At 48.4% G+C, this 18,413-nt stretch overlaps 1 protein-coding gene across 1 annotated transcript; it reads left to right on the top strand.

Annotated features, from left to right (window-relative positions):
- The first annotated feature begins 555 nt into the window (after positions 1-555).
- Positions 556-18,143, top strand: WRAP53 (WD repeat containing antisense to TP53). The gene is made up of 11 exons (XM_083377720.1): positions 556-834; positions 2,879-3,340; positions 4,648-4,746; positions 6,239-6,347; positions 8,125-8,213; positions 9,006-9,096; positions 10,077-10,209; positions 13,714-13,922; positions 14,102-14,205; positions 15,105-15,248; positions 17,268-18,143. The coding sequence occupies exons 2-11, from the start codon at positions 3,060-3,062 to the stop codon at positions 17,458-17,460; spliced, it is 1,452 nt and encodes a 483-aa protein (XP_083233846.1). The 5' UTR covers positions 556-834; positions 2,879-3,059; the 3' UTR covers positions 17,461-18,143.
- The last annotated feature ends 270 nt before the right edge of the window (positions 18,144-18,413 follow it).

The raw sequence follows: 18,413 nt of genomic DNA on the forward strand, positions 1-18,413 counted from the left end.
GAATTGGAATGTAAACTGATCTTTTCCAATCCTGTGGCCACTGCTGAGTTTTCCAAATTTGCTGGCAAATTGAGTGTAGCACTTTTACTGCACTGTCTTTTAAGATTTTGAATAGCTCAGCTGGAATACTGTCACCTCCACTAGCTTTGTTGTTGCTCAGCTTTTCTAAGGCCCACTTCACTTCACATTCTAGGATGTCTGGCTCGAGGTCAGTGGCCACCTCATTGTGATTATCAGGGACGTTAAGCTCATTCTTGTATAGTTCTTCTGTGTAATTTCTGAAAAGAAAATACAGAACAGAATAGAAAAGAAAATACAGAACAGAATTGAATAGAAAAGAAAATACAGAACAGAACAGAATAGAATAGAATAGAAAATATGGAATAGAATAGAATAGATTTTAAAGACAATGCTGTACCCGGAAGTTTCAATTTACACCTCCGGGGAGGGGGAGTGGCTCCTCTAAATTTCTTATCTCTACGTGCGGAAAAATGGCGCGACGCCTGAAATCTCCAACTCTCGCGAGACTCCGCGTCGCGATGAGGGGGCGGGGCCTGGGGTGTCATGGCGGCCCCCTTTCGCCGCCCATCGCCTCAATGCGGAGCAGAAGCTTCCGGGAGGCAAGTTGAAGGCTGGCCGCCTTTCGCCTCCCCCTCCTGGGGAAGTTGTCGCGGGGAGGCCCGGAGCTCGCCCCTGACGGCGCTGGGCAGCTCTGCACGCATCAGATCGTTTACACGTTACGATGTTGACGCGTGTCGACCCTGAACTGCCAGACGCGTGTCTGGTCTTCCCCGTTGCGCTGCACCGCCGGGCTCAGGATGCTTAATTTGAATGGTGGCCGCTATTAATTTATGGTTGCATTTAATTCAATAATTCCTTATTAAAAGTCAATCTAAGCCTTTAAATTTATTGTTTTATTAGGTGGATCGTTTATTAAAAATTAATGTAATGATGACCACCCCTTAGCTTGTTATATCGCTGCACTATTTACTACTATGCATTAAGTTGATTGATGTCGTGGTGGCCATCCCTTAATTTATTAAAATAATCATTATAAATTAATGCAAGGAAGGGCGTCCTTTAATTTATTATTTCATTGAATTGTGCAATAATTTTACTATAATGCATAAAGTTATTGATGTAATGAAGGCCACCCCTTAATTTATTAGATGTTACATCATTTATTATAAATTATTTGGATGACTGCACAGGTAGTCCTCGACTTACGACCCCAATGGAGCCCCAAATTTCCGTTGCTAAGCGGGACAGTTGTTAAGTGAGTTTTGCTCTGTTTGGCGACCTGCCTCGCCACAGTTGTTAAGTGAATCACGGCAGTTGGGCAGTTGTGAGTCACCTGGTCGTTAAGCTTCCCCGTTGAATTTGCTTGTCGGAAAGTCGCAAAAGGGGATCACGTGATCCCAGGATGCTGCGACCGTCATAAATATGAGTCAGGTGCTGAGCGTGTGAATTTTGATCCCGCAGCAACAGTTGTAAAGTGTAAAAAACAGTCGTAAGTCACTTTTTTTTCAGTCCTGTTGTAACTTCATGAACGGTTACTAAATGAACGATTGTAAGTCAAGGACGACCTGTGTTAGAAGGACTAGTATTTTGGTTTTAAGTGTTAATTTCCTTGCTCTGTCAAATACGAGAAACCTTCATTGGGCTACTAAATTCTGGGGTGGTCTGGAATACTTTCCCCTAGAATAACTTGCTACAGTTGAAGAGATTAGAGATCCATCTGTCTGAAATGGAAAAGGGTTTCCCCCTGAGCAGAGGGCTGGACTAGAAGACCTCCAAGATCCCTTCCAGATTCTATCCTATCCTATCCTATCCTATCCTATCCTATCCTATCCTATATTCTATTCTATTCTATTCTATTCTATTCTATTCTATTCTATTCTATTCTATTCTATTCTATTCTATTCTATTCTATTCTATTCTATTCTATTCTACATTCTTTCTATTCTATTATTCTATTCTATTCTATTCTATTCTATTCTATTCTATTCTATTCTATTCTATTCTATTCTATTCTATTCTATTCTATTCCATTCCATTCCATTCCATTCCATTCCATTCCATTCCATTCCATTATTATTCTATTCTATTTTATTCTATTCTATTCTATTCTATTCTATTCTATTCTATTCTATTCTATTCTATTCTATTCCATTATTATTCTATTCTATTCTATTCTATTCTATTCTATTCTATTCATTATTATTCTATTCTATTCTATTCTATTCTATTCTATTCTATTCTACATTCTTTCTATTCTATTCTATTCTATTCTATTCTATTCTATTCTATTATTCTATTCTATTCTATTATTCTATTCTATTCTATTCTATTATTCTATTCTATTCTATTCTATTCTATTCTATTCCATTATTATTCTATTCTATTCTATTCTATTCTATTCTATTCTATTCTATTCTATTCCATTATTATTCTATTCTATTCTGTTCTGTTCTGTTCTATTCTATTCTATTCTATTCTATTCTATTCTATTCTATTCTATTCTACATTCTTTCTATTCTATTATTCTATTCTATTCTATTCTATTCTATTCTATTCTATTCTATTCTATTCTATTCTATATTCTATTCTATTCTATATTCTATTCTGTGTTGTATATTCTATTTTGTATTCTGTTCTGTTTTGTTCTATTCTGTATTCTATATTCTGTTCTGTTCTATTATATTCTGTATTCTATATTCTGTTCTGTTCTATTATATTCTGTATTCTATATTCTGTTCTATATTCTACATTCTGTTCTGTCCTATTATATTCTGTATTCTATTCTATTCTATTTTCTATTCTATTCTGTTTCGACAGAATCAACAATATTGATGTTTTTTTGTTTCTTAATCTACAGAAACCTCACTTCTTCGTGGCGTCCTTTCCTTTCCCAAGCTGGGATGAATAAAACCGCTTTCTCCTCCAGCTGAAACTGCAATTTATAGCTATAGCCAGGAGGATTGCTTGTATCCACACTCCTCCCAGTGGCGTCCCAGCCTAGCAGCTCTTGTTCAAGAGACCCTTTTTCGAAGTGTGCGATGGAGGCCGAATTCTTTGCGGAGAGCCCGGCTACGGCAGACATGCAACTTTCAACGGACAACGATGGGGAACCGGGAGAAAATTCTGGACCGGCTTCTAAGGTGCCACGGCTGAACGGAGCTCAAGAAGACGAACATCCTGCTGTCCGGGGACTTTCTCGAGAGGAAGGAGGATCCCGCTTCCAGGACGCTTCGCTGGGCTTTGAGGAAGAGCTGGGCAACGAGAAGCAAGAGGAAGCGGTCGAAGGAAGTGGAGCGTCGACCGATGGGGGACAATATTAGTGAGTTGGATTCCGAACAAAAGGCAGTTCAGTTTAGGCAGAGGAGTTGGGTCTTCCTCAACCCCGGAGAATCGGAACAGGGTATGAACGTAGGATGATAAGGTTGGAAGGGACCTTGAAGGTCTTCTAGTCTGTGGCTTTGAGGCGTGGCCTGGGGAAGGCAGCTTAGGGTGGGGGGGGGGTCCCTGGGGCTCTCTGAGCCTGGTGGTTTCCTTGCAGACGTTTCAGGACCCAACTAGGTAACGTTCTCTGTGGGCGCGCCAGACCTATGGAACCACTTGCCGGTTGAGCTCCGGATGGCCCCTGACCTTCGCTCCTTCCGGCGCAATTTAAAAACCTACCTATTTGAACAATCTGGCCTGGTCTGATGGGTTTGGGGTTGGATTTAGTTTTAACACAGTTTTATTATTGTATTATATTGGGCATAATTATTTAATCCTTTTTAACTTCTTTTTAACTTTTGTATTTATATTTTGATATTTATTGCCCTGTACACTGCCCTGAGTCCTTCGGGAGAAGGGCGGTATAAAAATTTAATAAATAAATAAATAAATAAATAAATAAATAAACATCCTCAGTGCTAGAAGGGAGGGGAGTTTGCAGAGAGGGGGAGAAGGGAGAACGAGGAGAAGGACCGAGGGGGTCCTTGATGCTCTCTGAACTTGGTGATTTTCTTGTAGACGCTTTGTGGCCCAACTAGGTAACATCCTCAGTGCTAGAAGGGAGGGCAGATTGTGGAGACAGCATCAGGAGGAGGAGGAGGACAACTGTGGGGTCCTCTGTGCTCTCTGAGCTGGGTGGTTTCCTTGTAGACGCTTCGTGACCCAACTAGGTAACATCATCAGTGCTAGAAGGGAGTTTGCAAGGAGGAGGAGGAGGAGGAGCACTGTGGGGTCCTTGGTGCTCTCTGAGCTGGGTTGTTTCCTTGCAGATGTTCCATGACCCAGCTAGGTAACATCATCAGTGCTAGAAGGGAGTGGCCTTTATGGAGAGAAGAGGAGGACGAGGACTGTGGGGTCCTTGGGGCTCTCTATGCATTTCATTTTGACATTTCATGACCCAACTGGGTAACATCGGTGCTAGAAGGAAGTGAGGTGTGTGGAGAGGAGGAGGAGGAGGAGGACCGTGGGGTCCTTGGTGATCTCTGAGCTGGGTGGTTTTCTTTCCGACCTTTCACGACCCACCCAGTGCTAGTTATGGCAGAGCAGACGAAGGGAGACTTAATTAGCAGCATTTACAGCCCTGGTTGGTAGTAATTAGTAGTTTAGCTCACAGGATGCAACTGGCATCTTTCTCCCGTCTCCTAGCTTTCCAGCGTACGACTTTGGGCAGGCCCCCCAACTTCTGACAGGCGCGTGGGCCGAGTACAGCCACGTCCCGGAGAACTTCTTGAAAGGCTGCAAGTGGTGAGTAGCTGGCGGGAGAGCTCTTTCGGGGCCCGGGTGAGACCGCCTGGGTCTTGGGAGTGAAGGCCCCTTCCCACCTGTTCTGGGTTTGGGCTGCTGCTGGCCCTTAGACGTGGAGAATTCCCCGGATTCTTCTCCTCTTGGATGGGACTGGACAGCAGAAGCCCACCCAGGGACCTATCGGCTGGTCCCAGCAGCGATGGAGGTGGCGTGGAGGCTTCTAGAAGTAAGAAGAAGGCAGCCGAATGACCGGGAGGGAAGGGGCTTAAAAAATGGGAGAAAGACGGGGTCTATGGGGCAGGCAGATGGGCTCACGCAAGTTCCAGTTTTAAAGTCGGTGAGAAACTCTTAAAAGGAAGATGCAGGCTCCCCCAAGGCAGAATGCTTCAGCTGGGTCGATCGGTCTTTCTCAGCCTCAGCAACTTTAAGATGGGTGGACTTCATCTCCCAGAATTCCCTTTGGGGCGCGTGGATTTCGTCTCCCAGAGTTCCCTTTGAAGATATGTGGACTTCCAACTCCCAGAATTCCTTTCAAAGTGTGTGGATTCCAACTCTTGGGATTCCCTTTGAGAGGCGTGTGGACTTTAATTCCAGAATTCCTCTTTAAGATGGGTGGACTTCCAACTCCCAGAATCCTCCAGCCAGCCTGCTTTAAGATGGGTGGACTTCATCTCCCAGAATTCCCTTTGAGGCGCATGGTTTTTGTCTCCCAGAGTTCCCTTTTAAGATATGTGGACTTCCAACTCCCAGAATCCCCCAGCCAGCCTGCTTTAAGATGGGTGGACTTCAACTCCCAGAATTCCTCAGTGTGCTTTAACAGATGTGGACTTCAACTCCCAGAATCCCCTAGCCAGCCTGCTTTAAGATGGGTGGACCTCAACTCCCAGAATTCCTCAGTGTGCTTTAACAGATGTGGACTTCAACTCCCAGAATCCCCCAGCCAGCCTGCTTTAAGATGGGTGGACTTCAACTCCCAGAATTCCTCAGTGTGCTTTAACAGATGTGGACTTCAACTCCCAGAATCCCCCAGCCAGCCTGCTTTAAGATGGGTGGACTTCAACTCCCAGAATTCCTCGGTGTGCTTTAACAGATGTGGACTTCAACTCCCAGAATCCCCCAGCCAGCCTGCTTTAAGATGGGTGGACTTCAACTCCCAGAATTCCTCGGTGTGCTTTAACAGATGTGGACTTCAACTCCCAGAATTCCCCAGCCAGCATGGCTGGCTGGGGAATTCTGGGAGTTGAAGTCCACCCAGCTTAAAAGTTGCTTAGGCTGAGAAACATTGGTTTCGAAAAGTAATTGTCATCTTGGTTGTATTCCTCATTGCAACACAACTTTCCCTGTCAGGTTTGTGTTATCATTTCCCCCCTCTTTTGTGGCTGAAAAAAACGACTTGCTTGGTTAGATGAGCCGGGAGTAGCAGAACCCCACCTGGCTGGGGGTGAGACCCCTTTTGGGGGTGTTTCTGACCCCCCCTCCCTCCCTCCTGCAGGGCGCCCGATGGGACTTGCCTGCTGACCAACAGTGCCGACAACACACTGCGGATATACAACCTTCCTCCAGAGCTGTATGCAGAGCAGTGGGGAGAGGTGGCTGAAATGGTACGTGGATTCGTTGTTCCTTTTCGACTCACAACAGTGCATGGAGAGACCGCTCAAAGCTACAGTGGCACTGACGTACGACCCTTTCTCGTACTTACAACCGTCCTTGCAAGCCTCCCCAGGGTCAGGCGATCAAAATTCACACGCTTGGCGACTGGCTCGTATTTACGTCCCGGGGTCACGCGATCCCCCTTTTTGTGTCCTTTGGACAAGCAGAGTCAATGGGGAAGCCGGATTCACTTAGCAACTCACTTGTGACTCACTTAACAACGGTGGCCAGGAAGGTCCAAAAACGGGGCGAGGCTCACTTAACAAATTTCTCACTTAGCAACTCGAAATTTTGGCCTCCGTTGCGGTCGTAAGTGGAGGGCGGACCTTTACTCCTCTCTTCTCCTCCTACTGGCGCTGGGTGGTGTGCTGGGCTGAGAGAGACGGGCCGACCAATATCAGGTTAGTCTGATGTGCTAAACCGGCATGCGTTCTAACTTCTTTCCCATGGCTGCCCATTTCTTTGTCACTGTAAACCTGGGATTTGAATCTGCCGGTCTTGTGAACAAGGCAGAGTCAGCCTTGCGGGCAGTTAAGAGGTGCGTTCTCTCCTCAGCTTTTGCTGAAATCCCAAGTAAGCGGGAGGTGCTTAAAAATCAAACCAGGATAACTTCTGGTTTGTAGGCTTAACCCGAGCTCTCATGTTAAACCAGAGTTAAAAGAGACCTGGATTGATCAACCGTTGCTGTTAACAGCTGGAAAGTCCAGGCCAGCCTTAACTCCAGATCAGGGGTCTTCAAACTTGGGCAACTTTTAAGACTCGTGGACTTCAACTCCCAGAATTCCTCAGCCAGTCTGTTCTTTGCTGGGGCATATCCTTTTTCTGGGCCAACTTCCCTCCATGGGGCATTCTGGGAGTCGAAGTCCACCCGTCTCCAAGTTGCCCAAGTCGAGAAACGCCACTCTGGATGAAAGGGGCCTGAGCCCTCCACCCTCAGGGTGGTCCTGCACGCCACCCACATCCCTTTAGTCTAATGTGCCAAACCAGCTTTCCTGCCTGAGCAGAGGGTTGGACTAGATGACCTCCAAGGTCCCTTCCACCCATCTTTCTTTCTTTCTTTCTTTCTTTCTTTCTTTCTTTCTTTCTTTCTTTCTTTCTTTCTTTCTTCCTTCCTTCCTTCCTTCCTTCCTTCCTTCCTTCCTTCCTTCCTTTCTTTCTTTCTTTCTTTCTTTCTTTCTTTCTTCCTTCCTTCCTTCCTTCCTTCCTTCCTTCCTTCCTTTCTTCTTTCTTTCTTTCTTTCTTTCTTTCTTCCTTCCTTCCTTCCTTCCTTCTTCCTTTCTTTCTTTCCTTCCTTCCTTCCTTCCTTCCTTCTTCCTTTCTTTCTTTCCTTCCTTCTTTCTTTCTTTCTTTCTTTCTTTCTTTCTTTCTTTCTTTCTTTCTTTCTTTCTTTCTTTCTTTCTTTCTTTCTTTCTTTCTTTCTTTCTTTCTTTCTTTCTTTCTTTCTTTCTTTCTTTCTTTCTTTCTCTGCCAGCATCCTAGGGATCAACCAGGTACCTCCTTAAAATGTAAGATCTTCCAAGTAGCCCAGTTTTTTGCAGCTTTGCTGGAGTTATTATTGCAGGAAGCTGCAATTTCTTCATGTGTTTTGCCAAGTTTTTGGACATCGTTCCCAGTGCCCCGATGACAATGGGTATCACTGTTACTTTATTATTATTATTATTATTATTATTATTATTATTATTATTATTATTATTATTATCATCTCTCCTCTGCTCTTCCCCTCCACAGAGTCCCGTCCTGCGCATGGCGGAAGGCGACACCCTATACGACTATTGCTGGTTCCCGCAGATGAATTCTTCCGATCCGGAGACTTGCTTGTAAATCCACTTTGGTTCTTCTCGCAGCCTTTCGCCCCCCCCCCAAAACCCCCAGCGTTCTTGGAAGCTGCCCAGGGGGGGATAGGGTTAGATATTGAATATATGAAATATGAGGTAAATAGTTCTGATCTGAAATGCTGAAAGAGGGAGGCCGGTGCTCCTTGTGTGCCCCCCTGGAGCCCTCGTGGGTCCCTTGTGGGTCCCTTCGGCACCCGGCGTCCTCTTCCACAGCCCGGCTTGGTTTTGGTCCATGCCAGCCTCCCCTTCCCCTTCCCCTTCCCTTTCCTTTCTCTTTCTCTTCCCCTTCCTTCCTTCCCCTTCCCCTTCCCCTTCCCCTTCCCCTTCCCATCCTTCCCCTTCCCTTCCTTTCTCCCCTTCCCTTCCCTTCCCTTTTCTCTTTCTCTTCCTTCCTTGCCCTTCCCTTCTTCTTCCCTTCCCTTTCCCCTTCCCTTCCTTCCCTTTCCCTTTCCCCTTCCCCTTCCCTTCTCTTCCCCTTCCCTTCCCCTTCCCCTTCCCTTTTCCCTTCCCCTCCCCTTCCCTTCTCTTCCCCTTCCCTTCTCTTCCCCTTCCCTTCCCCTTCCCCTTCCCCTTCCCCTTCCCCTTCCCTTTTCCCTTCCCCTCCCCTTCCCTTCTCTTCCCCTTCCCTTCTCTTCCCCTTCCCTTCCCTTCCCCTTCCCCCTCCCCTTCCCTTCCCCTTCCCTTTTCCCTTCCCTCCCCTTCCCTTCCCCTTCCCTTTTCCCTTCCCCTCCCCTTCCCTTCCCCTTCCCTTCACTGCCTTCTCTCCGCCCGCAGCCTGGCCAGCAGCAGCCGAGACAACCCGGTCCACGTGTGGGATGCCTTCAGTGGGGAGCTGCGGGCCTCTTTTCGCCCCTACAACCACCTGGTGAGTAGGTCTGAAGGCCAACCCCCCCCTCCGCTCAACCTCCCCCCCCCCTCCCCAGCCCCCCTGGGATTTCCATCTTGCCCAGAAATGAATCGCCCAGTTAATCATTCGAAGGTCTTTGTACTTTGCTCCGTTAATGGGCCATCTTTGGAATACGGCCTGGTCACCACCGTGTAAAGAAGAGGATGTGGAGACTCTGGAAAGGGTGCAGAGAAGAGCAACGAAGAGGATCCGGGGATCGGAGGCTAAAACACATAAGGAACGGTGGCTGGAATTGGGGATGTCCGGTTTAACAAAGAGAAGGACAAAGGGGGGACAGGATAGCAGCCTTCCAGTATCTCAGGGGCTGCCCCAAAGGAGAGGCAGTCAAGCTATTCTCCAAAGCCCCTGAAGGCAGGAAAAGAAGCAACGGATGGAAACTCATCAAGGAGAGAAACAACCTAGAACTAAGGAGAAACTTCCTGACAGTGAGAACAATTATCCAGTGGAACCACCTGCCACCAGAAGGAGTAAATGCTCCAACACTGGAAGTTTTTAAGAAGAGACTGGACAGCCATTTGCCTGAAATGGTATAGGGGTTTCCTGCCTGAGCAGGGGGTTGGACTAGATGACCTCCAAGGTCCCTTCCATCTCTGAATCTATGATTCTATTATAATCAGTAGGACGAATTGCCGCCAGACGTTGCGGGTGCTTCATCACAGGAGGTTTTTAAGGAAGAGACTGGGCAGCCATTTGTCTGAAACAGTGTACGCTTTCCTGACTGAGCAGGGGGGGGTTGGACTAGATGACCTCCAAGGTCCCTTCCAACTCTTGTCCTTCTGTTATTCTGTAATGAATGCAGCCTAATGTAAAACACAAAAAAACATCCTGGGGAAAAGCTGGGGGCTCTACAATTACACACACACAACACACACACACACACACACACACACACACAAAGAGCTTGACCAGAGACCTGTCTGTCTGTCCTTTCGGTCCAGGATGAGTTGACGGCCGCCCACTCGCTCTGCTTCACTCCTGATGGCGCCCAGCTCTTTTGCGGCTTCGACAAAATGGTGCGGGTGTTCGACACATCGCGGCCCGGCCGGTCGTGCGAAAACAGACCCACATTTGGTGAGTTAAACCCTAGGTCGGATTGAGGGCGACAGCCAAAGTCTGGAAGTTACAACAGCAGTGGGGAAAAACTCACTTAACGACCGCTTTACGACCAGTTGCAGCATCCCTCTGGTCACGGGATCAAGAATCAAGACGCTTGGCAACTGACTCCTCCTTACGACGGTTGCAGCGTCCCGGGATCACACGATCCCCATTTGCGAGCTTCCCAGCTGGCTTCCGATGAGCCACCTCAAGCCAGCTTCGCTTAACGTCCGCGTGATTCACTTAAAACAGCTGGGAAGAACAGTGGCGTAGCGTGGGGGGTGCAGGGGGGGCCGGCCGCACCGGGCGCAACATCTGGGGGGGCGCGCTCGCACTGAGCTGCTCAGGGAGCCCCAAGGGATGCACAGAGTTGGCTTGGCTCCGCTCTCGAGCTGCTCTTTCTTGCAAAGCGAAATGAGTCCGGCAGGTGAGATGGGCGGCCACATAAACTGAATAAAATAAATAGAAGCGGCCAACTCTCCGCCCAGGCTCAGGCCAACTGCAAGCGCCCCGCAGGCGCCCTGGCAGGTTTGGCCGAGCGAAGATGGACCCACTGGCCGGCCGGCCTAGCTTCGTGCGCATGCGTGGCTTTATTTAGCGGGGCTCACGTGCAAGCTTGAATGCAGCGGCTCTTGCAGGTCGGAGCCCCGCCCAGCCGCCCTCGAGAGGGACCCGGAAGCATCCCGCATGCGCGCGACTCTTCTTGGAAAGTCTACGCCGCTGCGGGGCGCGTCTTTTCAGCAGTGCCGTGACGTCACCGCCCACCCGTCCCTCTATTTCCGCTTCCGGTTGCCTTGCCCCAGGTGCTGACAACCCACGCTACGCCACTGGGGAAGAATGCTCGTAAAACCAGCCGGCCGTGGAAAATTCGGGTGCCGTTCGTCGTAAGTCGAGGAATCCCCGTGCGCTCAGGGACGAGAGAAGCAGCAAAATAATAAATAAAAATGGCAATTAAAAAAAGAAGAGAGGCCGGTTTTGACACACACACACACCCCGACGTAGGAGGGCACCCCGTTCTTGCGTAGTGACGGCGGAGGGGAAGGTAGAACGTCGCAGCCTGGTCTTCCCGTTGCTTTGCTTTGCGTCGCTGCAACAGCCTGCCCCCTCCCCACCCCGAAATTTGTTGGCTAGCCGCCATTTTTTTTTAAAGAAAAAAGATAATTGTTTTTGTGAGAAGCTGTGAGGTGTGAAAAACTTGCCGTTTATTTTGCCTCTTGTCGGTTTTGCTTTTTCGCGGACTTGATGGGAGACTTGCAAACTGCCAAAAAGTCCCTTTTTTGAGGCAGTGAGCAGAAATCCCAGGAATAAATAAACCAATTAAATATATATATATATAGATATAGATATAGATATAGATATAGATATAGATATAGATATAGATATAGATATAGATATATAGATATAGATATATAGATATATATAGATATATAGATATAGATATAGATATATAGATATATATATATATATATAGATATATATATATATAGATATATATAGATATAGATATATATATATATATATAGATATATATATATAGATAAGAAGACATGGGAGAATTACGACAGAAGTGGGACCCCACTTCAGGAAGGACGTAAATTGTGGGGGGGAATCACAGGGGAAGAGGTGTCGTTTTAAGGTTTTGTAGTCCCGAGCTGTTGAGGGACTGGTGACAATGTCCTGTTTAAAAGTTCCTCTCCTGTAAAGGATCCATATATAAAATAAACTGCAATAATTAAAGGAGTGGTCACTTGTAAGCCAGGGGTCTTCCAACTTGGCCCTTTGATGACTTGTGGACTTCAACTCCCAGGATTCCTCAGCCAGGTACTGAGGAATTCTGGGAGTTGAAGGCCACAAGTCATCAAAGGGTCACAGTTCCCTCATGCTGGCTGAGGAGTTCTGGGAGTTGAAGTCCACAAGTCATCAAAGGGTCACAGTTCCCTCATGCTGGCTGAGGAATTCTGGGAGTTGAAGTCCACAAGTGAGAAAAGGGTCACAGTTTCCTCACGCTGACTGAGGAATTCTGGGAGTTGAAGTCCACAAGTCATCAAAGGGTCACAGTTCCCTCACGCTGGCTGAGGAATTCTGGGAGTTGAAGTCCACAAGTCATCAAAGGGCCATAGTTCCCTCACGCTGGCTGAGGAATTCTGGGAATTGAAGTCCACAAGTCATCAAAGGGCCATAGTTCCCTCACGCTGGCTGAGGAATTCTGGGAGTCCACAAGTCATCAAAGGGCCAAGCTTGAAGACCCCTGCTTTAAGCGGACTTCAACTCCCATAAGTCCTGAACTCCTGTTAGCACTGCTGGCTGGGGCATTCTGGGAGTTAAAGTCCAGCCACCTTGAAGTGGCCCAAATTGAGAAACACTTAAATTGGCGAGAAAGGCCATAAAATGTGGCAAAATTCACTTAACAACTGTCTTTCTTAGTCGTGGAAATTTTAGGCTGAATTGCCGTAATTCAAGGACCCCCTTTTACGACCTCTCTCACCGCAGTTGTTAAGCGAAGCGCTGTTTGTTAACAATAGTAACAGAGTCTCGTTCAGCGAATCCGGCGTTCCCCCAGTGACTTTGCTTGTCAGAAGGTCGCCAAAGGGGATCGCGTGACCCCGGGACGCTGCCACCGTCGTAAATACGAGTCAGTTGCCAAGCATTTTAATTTTGATCACGGCTCCGTGCAACGGTCGTAAGTGCAAACAATGGTCCTAGGTCACTCTTCAATGACATGGTAAGTTTGAACGGTCACTCATTTGAACTGCTGTAAGTTGAGGACTAGCTGCATAAATAGCCCGAGTGATTTCTAAACATAATCAAGGCAGGGTTAAAAAATAAAAAATAAAATCTAAAATATTTAGTGACCGCACACTAAATGAACTGCTGTAACTTGAGGACCACCTGTCTCCACGTCGGCCTGTCTTCTGGCATCAGGGGAGTCTCCAGATGGCGGGGGGTGCTCGGTGCCCCAGGGTGGGGGACCCCGAGAAAGCCCCCTCCCCTTTCATAGCTTCCTGGGTCTTAAGGGTGGATTAATAGAACTGGGCCTCATTTAAAACTTGGGAATTATAAATATTAAACGTTAAACTTAAAATATTAACGGGAAACTAAAAATTGGGGGGAAAGTAACTAGGACCTCGATTGTCTAAAAAGATTGAATGTTAAAACAACTAGGACAGGTACAAACTAAAAAAATATGGAGAAACGTAAGAAAGTTTTTTTTTAATTTTTATTAAATCGATATCATAAGAATTGTGTTAATTTAAATGTGAGACAGTAAACGCCCAGGGGGGAAAAGGGAGGAAATATTGAATTTTAACAGTTCGTGATCTGTACTAAAGATATCTGTCTGTTATTGAATTGTGGGCCAACTCGGCCGCCACGGTGCTTTGCAAATATTTAAATGTAAAACTAGACAAATCAATAAAATTTTCCTAAAAGAAAAAAAAAGAACTGGACCTCATCCTGCCGCCTTGCCCCCTTTATTCCCAGCGAAAAAACAAGGACAAACTGGGATCATCTCCTGCATCGCCTTCAGCCCGACGCAGCCCCTTTACGCCTGCACCTCGTACGCAAAGACCGTCGGCCTCTACTCCCGCGCGGAGGGAGACCCCTTGGCGATGCTTGTTGGGCACCGCGGGGGCGTCACCCACGCCGCCTTTTCCCCGGACGGACTTTACCTCTTCACCGGCGGACGCAAGGTAAAGCCCGGCGGCGTTTGGCGGGAGGGATGGAGGGGCCGAGCGTGGCCTGGTGGCTGTCCCATCTCTTGAACCCGGCTCCGGGTGGCCTGAGCGTCGGGAAACGCGGGTGAAGGACGTGGGAAAGGAGTCCAGCTTGCTCCTCCGCCTTCTCGTAAGCGTCCGCCATTCTCCGACAGGACGCCGAGATTCTCTGCTGGGACCTCCGGCAACCGGGCGAAATGGTCTTGTCGCTCTCCCGCACGGTGGGCACCAATCAGAGGCTGTATTTCGACCTGGATCCGTAAGTGGCCGTCTGGATGCGCTCCCCTCCTGGAGATGGCTTGTTTTCTTCGGGGTCCTTGGGGGGGGGAGGTCTCTGAGCTGGGTGGTTTTCCTTGCAGACGTTTCATGACCCAACTAGGGAACATCATCAGTGCTAGAAGGAAAGGGAAGGAAGGAGGGAGGAAGGAAGGAAGGAAGGAAGGAAGGAAGGAAGGAAGGAAGGAAGGAAGGAAGGAAGGAGGACTGTGGGGTCCTTGGTGCTCTCTGAGCTGGGCGGTTTCCTTGCAGACATTTCATGACCCAACTAGGGAACATCATCAGGGTTGGAAGGGAGGAGAGGAAGGGAGGGAGGAAGGAAGGAAGGAAGGAAGGAAGGAAGGAAGGAAGGAAGGAAGGAAGGAAGGAAGGAAGGAAGGAAGGAAGGACTGTGGGGTCCTTGGGGGTCTCTGAGCTTGGCAGTTTTCTTGCAGACATTTCGTGACCCAACGAGGGAACCTCATCAGTGCTAGAAGGAAATGGGGGTTGTGGAGTGAAAGGAGGAGGAGGAAGAGGAGTGGGGGGAAGGAGGAGGAGAGGAGGAGGAGGAGGAGCACCCCCGTGGTCATGTGTTCAAAATTCAGACGCTTGGCAATTGGCTCACATTTACGACGGTGGCATTATCCCGGGGTCACGCGCTCCCGTTTGGCGACCTTCTGGCAAGCGATAAGGAAGCCAAGTCCGCTTAACAACAGCATTACTCGCTTAACAACTGCAGCGATCCACTTAACAACCGCGGCAAGAAAGGCCGCAAAACGGGGACAAGAGTCACTGAACAGTTGTCTCGCTTAATAGCGGAACTTTGAGGCTCAACTGCGGCCGTAAGTCAAGGGACTACTTTAACCAGGTTTCCCCTGCTTTCTCTCCCCCCCCCCCCGACAGGAGTGGGCGGTATTTGGTGAGTGGGAACACCAACGGCCTCGTTACGGTCTGGGACACCACCCAGCCTCCCCCCGGCGACCCCCCAGCTGTGTTACCCCCAGTGCTGCAATTCCAGGCCGTGGGAGACTGCGTGAATGGGATCAGGTACGAATCCTGCTCTGGCGGTCGTCGGGGTGCAGGAAGTGAGGGTCTGCCTAGGCTCTGTCACCCCACAGGGGATTGTGGGGCGGGAGGAGTAACCCCAAAGCTTGCAGGGTGTGCATTGGGGTGTCGGAGTGCCTCTGTTCCCCCCTCCCCCCCGGACGATGCTGGCCCCAAGTAAGCAGAAAGAGCCCGCTTGGGCCAGCTTCCTCTGCTCTGTTGTGTCCTAACCACTTGGACTTCAACTCCCAGAATCCTTAGCTGTTTAGTTAGGGATATTGGGAGTTGGACGTCCTGCAGGAGACTGAAAATGGGAGAAGGAAAATGGTTCTTGGAAGCTGCCTAGGGCCAGTAGGTGACCATATGGGTGGCATATGGTCACTTTTGCACAGGTTCGCCTGGTGCGCCAGTTGCGTCCCTATCTGGACCGAGATGCCCTACGCACAGTTACTCATGCGCTCGTGACCTCCCGTTTGGACTACTGTAACGCTCTCTACATGGGGCTGCCCTTGAAGACCACTCGGAGGCTTCAACTGGTGCAGAATGCGGCCGCGCGAGTTGTAATGGGGGTCTCCCGATACTCCCATGTAACACCTCTACTCCGCGAGCTGCATTGGCTTCCGGTTGCCCTCCGGGTGAAATTCAAGGTGCTGGTTATCACCTATAAAGCCCTACATGGCCTGGGTCCGGGCTATTTGAGGGAACACCTGCTGCCGGCATCAAACGCCCTTCGCCCAGTGTGCTCCCACAGGGAGGGTCTGCTCAGGGTGCCGCCGGTGAGAGATTGCCGGCGGGTGACACCCAGGGATAGGGCCTTCTCGGTGGGAGCGCCTGCCCTCTGGAACCAGCTGCCGGTGGAGCTGAGGACTGCCCCCGACCTCCGATCATTCCGCCGGGGCCTGAAGACCTGGCTTTTTCAGCTCTCGGGCCCAGACTGAGGAAGAATTTTTAATTTGGGTTTTAATGTATACAGGGTTAATTTAATATTTTTTTAATTTGGTTTTTTAACTTTTATATGGTGGATTTTTAACTCCCTGTAAACCGCCCTGAGTCCTCAGGGAATAGGGCGGTATATAAATGTAACTAATAAAATAAATAAAATAAATATAATGGTTGCTTGCTTGGTAGGTAGGTAGGTAGGTAGAGATAGATAGATAGATAGATAGATAGATAGATAGATAGATAGATAGATAGATAGATAGATAGATAGATAGATAGATGATAGATAGATAGATAGATAACCTTTGTCATTTTTTTACTGTGGGCACAATGGCACACATTAAAAATGAAATTTTGTTGCTTGCTTTCAAAAGTGTACACATACATAACACACATTTAAACATGCTCTATGCAACATATGCATAAACCTACACTGTAGAAAATATGGAATGGAATGGAATAGAACAGAATAATACAAAATAATAATAGAATAAAATAATAGAATAGAATAGAATAGAATAGAATAGAATAGAATAGAATAATAAAATATAGAATAAAATAATAAAATATAGAATAGAATAGAATAGAATAGAATAGAATAGAATAGAATAAGAAATAGAATAGAATAGAACAAAATTAGAATAGAATAGAATAATAAAATATAGAACAGAACAGAACAAGGAGAATGCAACAGAATAGAATAAATGAAGAACGGAATGGAATTGGGAATCGGGGATAGGAACAGGAATAGGGAATAAAGCCTCCAGTAGAGAGAAGACGGGCTCCAGCCTCAGTCCAGAAGTTCTGGTCCCAGTGACCGACCTAGACTGGATCTTGCAAAAGAAAAAGCCTCTTGATCTCCCTCCGGATCGCTAACACAGCTCTCCCATCCGCGTGCTATTCAGTGCTGCTTCCGCCGCAGGATCGGCCTCTTGCCAAGAGCTTCTCCAGCTGTGGGTCACCCTTGGCCCTCGGAGCAGGGCAGGCGTTCCAGATGTGGCAGCCTGGGGTCCCGGGGGGGGGTGCCAGCCAGCCAGCCCCGGTTCGTCTTCCTAATCCCTCTCCCCCTCCTCTTTCTTCCAGCCTCCACCCTAGCCTCCCTCTGCTGGCCACCGCTTCGGGCCAGCGGCATTTTCCCGATCTGCCGGAGAGTGGAGAGGACGAGGCGGAAGAAGGAGGGGACCGTCCAGTCGCCCCTCTTCGGACGCAGGGCGACAACGCTCTCCGGTTGTGGTGGTGCAGCCTGGACTCGCAAAGCGAGGGGGCCGTTTCCTAGCCCAGAAGACCAGACTCCAGCCGTGAACGCTGCCGCCTCCTCTGTGGCACGAGCAGCCGAACAAGAATCGTGGCAGGATCGTGCACCAAGCTATTCCGCTTGCCGGTTTCAGGACTGGGCGCATAACTACGACTCCCGGACGTGGTGTGCCTCGGTCCGGATGGACGCCAGAGCTCGTTCTGAAGACACAACAGGAGACACAAGTGTCTCAACAACAGACCCAATGGCGGGGTGTGTGTGTGTGTGTGTCTTTCACGGAGGAGAAAGCCCTGACGGGGGTCTCAGTAGACACCCCGATCTTTCTTCTTGGTCCCCTTTCCTCTCTCTTTTTGAACTCAGCGAGAAATACCGGATTTCCCCCCCCCCACACACACAGAGGTTTCTTTTCCTGGAATTCCTCGCTTCTCTGGGATATCCGTGTTTTTTCCGGCGTTGCCCAAACCGACACTTTGGAGAAAGCTCAGACGGCTTTCTCCATATTTAGAGCCAAATTCCTTCTTTCCAATACTTATTTTCACAGGGGAAAAAAAAGACGTGGCTTTCATCCCCTAATGAAAGATTTCATAAAGGTTTCTCCCAGAGGATCCATATTGTTTCAAGTCTTCCTCACCAAGCCAGTCCCAAACTCCACAACTCTCAATAAATTGGGAAGATTTTTTTTTAAAAATTATTAATTTATTTGTATCCCGCTTTTATTGTTTCTGCCGAACTCAAGAAGCCAAACATATTCCATGCGTCTTCCTCCTCTTTTCACCACCACAACAATCCTGTGAGGTGGGCTGGGCTGAGAGAGAGGAGGATTGGCCCAGAGTCACCCAGCTGGCTTTCATATCTAAGGTGGGACTAGAACTCGCCGTCTCCTGGTGATTGGCCCAGAGTCACCCAGCTGGCTTTCATATCTAAGGCGGGACTAGAACTCGCCGTCTCCTGGTGATTGGCCCAGAGTCACCCAG

This window comes from Vipera ursinii (assembly GCF_947247035.1).
Source record: "Vipera ursinii genome assembly, chromosome: Z".
In the NCBI taxonomy this organism is placed as follows: domain Eukaryota; kingdom Metazoa; phylum Chordata; class Lepidosauria; order Squamata; family Viperidae; genus Vipera; species Vipera ursinii.